Source organism: Tribolium madens, unplaced genomic scaffold, assembly GCF_015345945.1.
Source record: "Tribolium madens isolate multiple individuals breed KSU strain unplaced genomic scaffold, Tmad_KSU_1.1 Scaffold_11;HRSCAF=98;Tcas5.2_LG3b, whole genome shotgun sequence".
NCBI lineage: Eukaryota > Metazoa > Arthropoda > Insecta > Coleoptera > Tenebrionidae > Tribolium > Tribolium madens.
In genome coordinates this window covers 5,381,672-5,391,158 of record NW_025400975.1, presented here as the reverse complement: position 1 = coordinate 5,391,158, position 9,487 = coordinate 5,381,672, and the positions used below count along the sequence as shown (strand labels likewise).

Here is a 9,487-nt window from a genome sequence, read left to right as displayed (position 1 = left end):
AAATAGGGTGTTCCATTTAAATTTTTTAAGTTATTAAACTTTTAACAGACGTCTTCATTTTTTTATTTTTCCAAATGCAACAAATTAAAGCTTTAYAGGTTGTACCTTCTTCTTTGCGGTTGTAAAAAAAATATATTTCTAGCTGTTTTAGTTTTTGTGTTATAAATTTTTAAAAAGTGCATGTTTTCGTCAAAAAAGCCGTCTTATTTTTAAAACTAAGCAAAATCGGCCAATAAAAGTTTAGCTTAAAAACAATATCATAAAAATCTACATCCAAAAATGCTAAGGAAATATGTGATGTTTCGTTAAAAAAACACAAGTTTGTATTGTAACTTATTTTTGGGACACGCTGGCGCTGTATCTATCAATGTTGTATATATATATTTTTTTAAATTTTACCATTTAAGGGTCACTAATAAACTTTACCAACTCGATGGGACACTCTGTATATACATATACTAAATATACAATTTCTTTATGATAAATAAAAAAACTGAAACGTGGTATGTCCTGTGTTTTTCCACACGTATTCAATGTTTTCTTGTTATTCTCAATGTGGAAAATCGAATCCAATTAGTTTTAACTTTGGATTGAAATCGAATCCACTTTGAGTCAGTTTCCTTCAAATTTTGTCGAATCTATGAGATGCAAATCTCCAAAGTCACAAAATAAATAACATACACACAAATCTTTTTTATTTGTTTTCACAATCACGAAAAAATAGGAGGTATTTTTTGCAGCACATTACATCTATCATTATAAAATTTCCAAAAATATGTATCCTACTTAAACAATTTCTCTTAAGATACGTTAATAGAATCCTATAAAAGAATAAGAATTTGTTTCAACTTATTTGTGAAAAAATAACTTATTTATTATCATTTATAATTACACGAGAGCTTTTCTTTTCGAAGTAAACTTAATATGTTAATGAGAATTTTGTTTTCTGGAAATTTAACGAAAAAAACTGCTTCTGAAAAAATTAGTTAGCAGTATTTTGAGCTAAATTACCTAAAGGAAACAAAACTCGAATTAAAAATGTCAACTTTTCTTCATAAAAAAAAGCTTGAGTGTAATTCGGTAAGACAATTTAATGAATACGTAAATCACTAAATTCTTAGTGTATAAAAAGATTGTCTGCGTTTTTAACGGCCAATTTTGTATTTTGTGAAAATTCGTCATTATTAATATTTATTTACATAATACAGGGTGTCAATTTTAAAACTTGCAATCGGCAATATTTCTAGAACTAAAAAAGTTATTGAGAATCACTCAAAACCGTCTCGGTGGTTTTTAGGGGGAATCAAAATGGCATGGTAAGTGACGCTCCTCAGCCCATAAGCCCATAACAAGTGCTTTTCAAAAATGTCATACAACAACCTATTTGGTAAAGCCATTTTTACAATTATTCAAAAACGAAGACGTTAAATTTTCATTTTTTTTATTATTTTCAAGGGTGGGTGGAGGTGTGTCACTTATCATGTCATTTTAATTCCCCCTAGGAACCACCAAAACGGTTTTGAGTGATTATTAATGACTTTTTCAGTTGAGAGAAATTGCCGATTGCAAGTTTTAAAATTGACACAGTGTATACATTTTTGCAATAATGTGAGAGAAAATGTTGCTGTTATTTCCCATTTTAAAGACAATTTTCTCTCGTGACTATGAGTGGCGTAAATAGTACATACAAATTCCGTGCAGACAAATTTAAATCCGCTTCAATAGAAAACAATTGCGAGCACATTTCTGTCATATTCTCTCATCTACTTTAGGAACGTGACTCAGGACACTAACTTAGACCAGACTCATGATTTAAAAGCTATAATCTAGTTTTACCACCAAATTTAACAAAATGCATATTTTTTTTATTATGTTTTAACTGTCGCGTATTTCAATTTTTTTTTATTTAGAGTATAAAAAATGCAATAACGTCAACGTAATTTTATTAAACTTGTGCCATACAAAACAACAAAATTTTGAATTAAAAAATCTTAAAAAATATTTTGAAATTAGCCCGGCGCGTCCAGCAAATTTAACAAAATGCTTAATGCTTTATCATGTTTCAACTGTCGCGTATTTCTTCTTTTTATTTAGCGTATAATAAATAAAATAACGTCAATGTAATTTTATTAAACTTGTGCCGTACAAAACAATAAAATTTTGAGTTAAAAAAATCTTAAGAAATATTTTGAAATTAGCCCGGCGCATCCACCAAATTGCACAAAATGCAAATTTTCTAATTATGTTTCAACTGTCGCGTATTTTTATTGTTTTTATTAAGCGTATAAAAAATAAAATAACGTTAATGTAGTTTTATTAAACTTATGCCATACAAAATAACAAAATTTTGGGCTAAAAAATCTTATTATTATTTGTGAAAAATTTACTTAGTTATTATCTGCGTTATTAACGGCCAATTTTGAATTATGCATTTTTGCAATGATATGATAGAAAACGTTGCTTTTATTTCTCATTTTAAAGACAATTTTCTCCTGTAACTATGAGTGGCGTAAATAGTACATACAAATTCCGTGCAGACAAATTTAAATCCACTTCAATAGAGAACAATTGCGAGCACATTTCTGTCATATTCTCTCATCTACTTTAGGAACGTGACTCAGGACACTCACTTAGACCAGACTCATGATTTAGAAGCTATAATCTAGTTTTATTGTTTCTGCGATCAATTTTGCAGCTTGCACAGTGTCAACATAAATCATGTTGATGGTGTTAATATTATATTGTTGTAGATCCCTGCCTGGTGCACTATTGTATGAAAGGAAGAGAATGCGTCGTCGAAAATGGCGAAGCGACGTGTGTCTGTCAGAAGCAATGTGCCGTGCATCGGAGGTTGGTTTGTGGCTCCGATGGCCACGTTTACCCCAACCACTGCGAATTACACAGAGCTTCCTGCATGACCGCCACTGATATTACCGTAGAAAGAGGAGTGCACTGCATCAAACACGGTAATCTACCTAATTGGATTCTACGTTGCGAGCGCTTTTCATTTTTGCAAACCAATAAGTGCTGCATTTAGAAAAACATATTGGTGATGAATGGTAAATATAAATTCGGGGAAATTTTATTACCTCCATTGTGCGTTTTATTGCAAGTTTAATCCATTACTGGTAGTAGCTAAATAATTGTTCTTTTCTTAACAAAGGATCCCTTGCCTGATTGTGCGCAGTACAAAAGTGCGCAAATAAACCACTGACAAAAACATAATTTATTTATTAGAGACAGCTTAAATACATCTGCTYATTTACACTACTAGTCTACTTCCACGTTAACGTAAATAACTATTGTTCATACTTTTTCTTGTAATACTTCATTTAGAAAATCTATAATGTTGTTATATGTCCTAAAAGAGACAGCTATTAAATTAAATTRAATCAAAATACACTATTATTTTAATGGAAAATAAATACCTACAAAAGATGTTTAGACATAGAAAAAAAACTTGTGCCATACAAAACAACAAAATTTTGAGTTAAAATATATTGAAAAATATTTTGAAATTAGCCCTGCGCATCCACCAAATTTAACAAAATTAATAATTTTTGTTTCAGCTGTCGCGTATTTCAATTTTTTTTATATAGCGTATAAAAAATAAAATAACGTCAATGTAATAATGTAAAACTTGTGCCATACAAAACAACAAAATTTTAAGTTAAAAATTTTGAGAAATATTTTAAAATTAGCCCGGCGCATCCACCAAATATAACAAATTATTTTAATGGAAAGTAAATATTTACAAAAGATGTTTAGACATAGAAAAAAAACATTTCCAAGGTTTTTCCTTCTTTCTTAAGTATGTAGTAAAATAATTGCTGCTATTTTATCACACATGAGAACCATAGAACATATAAAAAGTTTTAAACAAAGAGCTTTCTGCTTTGATTAAGTTTGTCATTAAAACAACTCATTCCATTTTCTACTTTCTTGTGCATGACCACTGGTCTTTCATTTAATTAAAACTGTGTAACCATTGTGTTTACGTTATCATTGATCAAAAATTATTATTACGATTATTTTCCATGCAAAGCTGTAATCTAGATTACTTTTCAGTTCTCTCTACTTAGTATTAACGTAGCTTTTGAAAAATAATGATATAATGTTCCCTTTGATTAACTCGTTGAAATTATGACTCAGTGTTTGGCAACTCTTTTATAATAAAAAAAAATTGTAATTACCATTTATCACAGCAGTTTTAACACGAAATGATTTAATTGCGGTGGAAGCAGCCATATGCAAATGGAAGCGGAGTGTCGTGGGTGCACATGGCATGGGCGGATGAACATCACCGCCAACTTTTGCTCGTTAAAGTAATTTATAATAATGCATGTAGATTAAAGGATGGTAGATAACTGGCGCTTACGTTGCTCTACATTGGACAATTTACAGGAAAGGGTTGGGCCCCATCGGTGCAGCACACGAACTTATATTTCAATCAGTTCGCCACTGCGGTCCCGGAACAGGAAACCCATGATGCCACAACGGGAACTTACACACAAAGCATTCCGGAGGCTGTGCAAGTCACACCAACTAAAGATGCCAACTTCCTTTTAGTGAGTTACATGTTCGGATGAGATTTAAAAGTAGGCTGGATTTACTCCACAAAACGAGAAACGTGAAACAAATTTGCGCCATACAAAACAACAAAATTTTGAGTTAAAAATATTTTGAAATTAGCTCGGCGCATTCACCAAATTTTACAAAATGCATATTTTTTTATTATTTCAACTGTCGCGTGTTTCAATTTTTTGTTATTTAGCTTATAAAAAGTAAAGTGACGTCAATGTAATCTTATTAAAGTTGTGCCCTACAAAATTTTGAGTTAAAAAATCTTAAAAACTATTTTGAAATTAGCCCGGCGCGTCCACCAAATTTAACAAAGTGCATAATTTTTTATTATGTTTCAACTGTCGCGTATTTCATTTTTATTTATTTGACGTAGAAAAAAATTATAGTTATTTATTCGACGAGTTTGAGTGTAAATCGAAATCTTTATTTGACCGAGTGGATTTTTATACCACGAGTGTAACGAGTGGTTTACCATCCACGAGGTGGAATAAAGCGTCCGATTTACAGTCAAACGAGTGGAATACAACATTTTATTCTTCGAATTAGAGTCAACAAGGTTTAAACTTGCTTTAAATCTGTTAAAAATAATTTGACCTTTTGTATTGAGAAATGCCAAACAGTTGTCAAAACTTCCTTACACGGGAGAAAAACCGTAAATTTTGACAGTGTCGAAGAATAAAATCACGTTAATGTGATTTTATTAAACTTTACGCCATGTACCGTAGTTTTTTAATCTAACGAAACCAAATCAAAACCAAATCAAACCAAAACCAAATAATTAACAACTTTTTATTAAAACCAAAAATAAATTTATGTTTTCACATCAAACATAAAAGCAAAATTAACACTCGTAGCTTAATTTATTAATAAAGCAAACTCAAAAAATCAAGTCATAATTTTAGATAAACTTTATTTTGTCTGTCGCAAACAAAATATCGAATTATTTGTTAGTTATTCATAAATATATTTAACCTAGTCAGTATTGGTATATAGTTAAATTAATAATATTATTTAATAATATTTGTCGCTGAAAACTGACTATTTGTCTAAAATATTAAAAATATTTTATAAAATATTACAGTAGTTGAATATTTAAATTAAACAGACAATTTGCTATTAATTAAATTGTTAAATGTTATCTTTGTAACGTGACAGTTTATGTTAAAGTTAGAACAAGACATTTATTAAAAATTTGCTTGACTTAATGTTGTTTTTGATCAAAAATTAAAATCTAAACTAAAGTACTCACTAAATTATTTATTAGCAAAATTTTTTGTTCAGTCAAAATTTCTTTTCAACATAAATTGAGTTATGCAATATGTCACAAACGTTTTAGTTTGAACCCAGATTAATAAGTAAAACTTAGCTTTTATAAACGTCAACTTATAACATGGCTATAACAAAATCTTCAACACTGAAACAATTTGAAACTTTTTGTAGAGAAAAACAGAAAAATACAGCTTTAATTTATAAAACATTTCAGCACATTTTAGTATTTAAGAAAACTTTATTTTATTTCCACACACGTTTTTTTTTAAATAGTCTACCTTATAATAAGATTATCAAAACTTTGATAACTGAAAAAAAAACTAATATACAATTTATAAATAAATCTATATAAATCTATACAGGGTAATAAAAAAAAGGCGCCCACGATTGAAACAGGCGCGTCCTTTTTTATTGAAAGATTGTGACCATCATTCCAAAAATAGTCTAAATAGATTCTTTTTAAAATTTAAACAGTTTGTCTAACAACACAAAGCGGCAATATTGCACAAATTTCTTTTACTAAAAAACTATTTTACTCAGGTATTTTTCGTATCTAGGAAACCTTTTTAACTTTAATCGTTCAAATTTCACAGAACAAACAACATTGAAAATTGATGTTTTTTGTTGCTACCGTTTCCAATAATTGAATATTGCTTGGACATTTTCTGTATCCTAGGATATTTGCAATGTTGCGACATTGATAAATTTTCTTTGGGGCCAAGAAATGGTATCCAAACATCTTCAATAAAGTTTATTTCAATAAACTTTTTACACAGTTTTTTTAAGATCACCGTCAACAGTATCAAAATCTGACTTTAACAATGAAATTATTTTAAAACTGTTAATTATATAGATTTCTCTTTTCTAAAAAGGAAAGTCTATATCTTACTGATAAGAGCACAAATCCAATTTTGGTCTTCAAATTCGTCTTTAATAAAAGATCACTTATAACGTGTGGGTTAACACCGGCGTCTTTGTTTCATCATACTGTATAAATTATTTGATGTAAAATGATTTTTTTAATTCAGTTTTTATGAAAAGATTTTTTGGCTGACTATTTAAATCTAATTAGGGATCAAAATATTTACAGAAAAGGAACCAATTAAAGGTTATGTTATTTTATGTAGAGTTTATAAACAATTGTTGGCCTAATTAATTAATAATTAAATATTTTTTGAAACAAATAGTAAAACCAATTATGCTTTTTGCAAAACAATGTTTTATAAATCAATAAGCGCTAAAGCTGTAAAAAAACACAAAGAATCAATTTCGGAATATCTCTATTTAATACATTTTTGCAGGTTTCTAAAGGGAATATTGCCCGATATAATTTCAAAATTTTTTGGCCTACAGAATGCTAACAAATTTGTTTTTATGTAAATTATCAAATTTATAAAATACTTACGAGTATAAACGGAATAACTTCGCAAAAAAATCGACTAATGCTGTATTAATTTGTAAACCTAATACTATAAAAAAAATTTCATCTATATGGAAAACGTGCTTTTCAAGAAAATTATTATAAATAATAATTAACAGTTCTAATAAAAATTCATGTCCAAACAATTTAAAGTAATGCTTATAAATATTGAGGTATGCTGTGGTGAAGCTGCCATCGTTCATAAATATTCACATAGTAAGTCTCTGGGCGATAAAGCATTTTATACCAGGGACCTAAGAATGAAAAATCTAAGGAAAAACGTAGATTAATTTTTAACGAGACTATAAATAGTTAACCGCTCTAAAAATAGCAGAGAAAGGCGAGTAGGTTAAGAGGTTTGTAATCGATAAATTCTCATACCGGGTGAGACAATAATTCTAATCGTTTTAATGTTTCTTGTGACAAAAAAATAACAAATTCTTGGTGATTTTATTCAGCATAAACTAAAAAAGAAAATTAGTTGTTGATAAAGGTTTTTCAGACATCTGACGTGCCACCTTCCCCGACAAGGATGGAAGAAACAAACTACATGGAAAATGAGATTGACTACGGGAGAGAAAAGGGAGATGGGGTGCTTTACGACAAAGAAGACTGCTCTATGCAGGAGTACGAAATAATGAAAGTAAGCCCCGCCATCGAACAATATAGTGGCTTTTTACCGACAACGAAATTGTTTTTAGGATAATTTATTGTTGTACAACCATGCCAGGCTGATGTCACAGGACAACCATAGCAAAGATTACTTGGTTTCCATTATGTTCTCCCATTATGACAGCAACAACAATGGTAACCTGGAGGCGACCGAATTAAACGAGGTACGACATAGCACAATAGTTACTACGATAATTTCATTATCTCCTAATATATTTTGTTGGAAGCATATCCATTCGAGATTAATTAGCGTTTCTACTCGTAAGCTAATTTTAATTAAATTCGCGCCTAAGAAATGCCAGATCGCTATTGCACATGTCCCGAAATTAATAACGAAAATTGGCAATTTCTATTAGCGGTGTTATTATGTTAGTGGAGAAATTTTGTTACACTAATAGCATTATTTCCTTTAACTGTGTTTGAAACGGTGAAAGCAAGATAAATAAATAATAAATGATCGTTCATCATCCACATAAATTTGTCAGCCTTTATTGCAAGCAGCAGGTAGTTGACAGCTCATAACACAAGGACTTGGAAAATGGAATTATTTTATTTTATGGCTTTTGTACGAACGTCTTTAAATTTACAAAATGCTCAATTCACAAGAATATAACATTGGGCGTTTTTACAAATTTTGCATTTTGCGACGACGATTGTCGCGTCTTGACTGGTTTACAAATAAAAATAACAGAAAATGTGCTACTAAATTAATTAAAAATTAATCCGTCTTAAAATAACATTTTCTGTGATGAAAAGAATGTGTAGGAGTACTAAATAACTAAAAAAGCTTTCAAAAGAATAATCAATACATCGTCAAACTGCTTAGAGTTTTGCTAAAGATAAATTGTTTTCTTTAGATATTTATTAAATCGATTTGACTCATTAATTATTTTTTCACAAAAAATTGTCTTTTATAAAAAACATTTATTAAAAAATGGCAAGTAGCATCTTAGTTATTTATTATTATTTTTATTTATTAATGACATTATGTGGAAAGAATCATACGATATAGTAAAAACTGTAATATACATAACTTTGAAAATTATGATTTATAAAAGCAATTTCACCGAAGTTTATTTACTGTGAGCTGCCTACGCAAACCTGGACTGAGCTGATAACCTATAACAAAAATGCTTGCCTCGCTAAACATTGATTTATATTGGTTTTTTTTATATTAATATATGCATATTTGTACTAATTTTTCTTCGCTTTTGTTCCGCGATATATCTATTTTCACCAGTTAAAAGTTTTACAAATGCGAGAAGCAAACTAAGAACATTTTAAAATCTTAAATAAAGATTTATAACGTTTGCTTTTGGAAGCTGCATTCGCTTTAGTTTAAACTTCGAAGTAAAATAAATTGACTTATCAGGAACACGAATAAATATAACTACTTGGCAAATAATTACGTTTCTTAGAAATTCTCTTACCAGAATATTTGTAATATCCTCTTTTTCAGCCACAATAAAATCAAAATATTATAGATAGATTATTAATTTTTTTTTAATTTTTGAGTAACCCACTAGAATTTGAATTGTGATT

The 9,487-nt window shown here is 29.3% G+C and overlaps 1 protein-coding gene across 2 annotated transcripts in view; it reads left to right on the top strand.

The window, feature by feature from the left end:
* The window catches only part of LOC123016317 (follistatin-related protein 5-like), a 136,081-nt gene that overhangs the window by 103,619 nt on the left and 22,975 nt on the right, over positions 1 to 9,487 (top strand). For both annotated transcript variants that reach the window (XM_044416643.1, XM_044416651.1), the window contains 4 exons: positions 2,751 to 2,966; positions 4,405 to 4,568; positions 7,776 to 7,916; positions 7,975 to 8,109. In XM_044416643.1, coding sequence (XP_044272578.1) covers positions 2,751 to 2,966; positions 4,405 to 4,568; positions 7,776 to 7,916; positions 7,975 to 8,109 — 656 coding nt within the window. The remainder of the gene's footprint in view (positions 1 to 2,750; positions 2,967 to 4,404; positions 4,569 to 7,775; positions 7,917 to 7,974; positions 8,110 to 9,487) is intronic.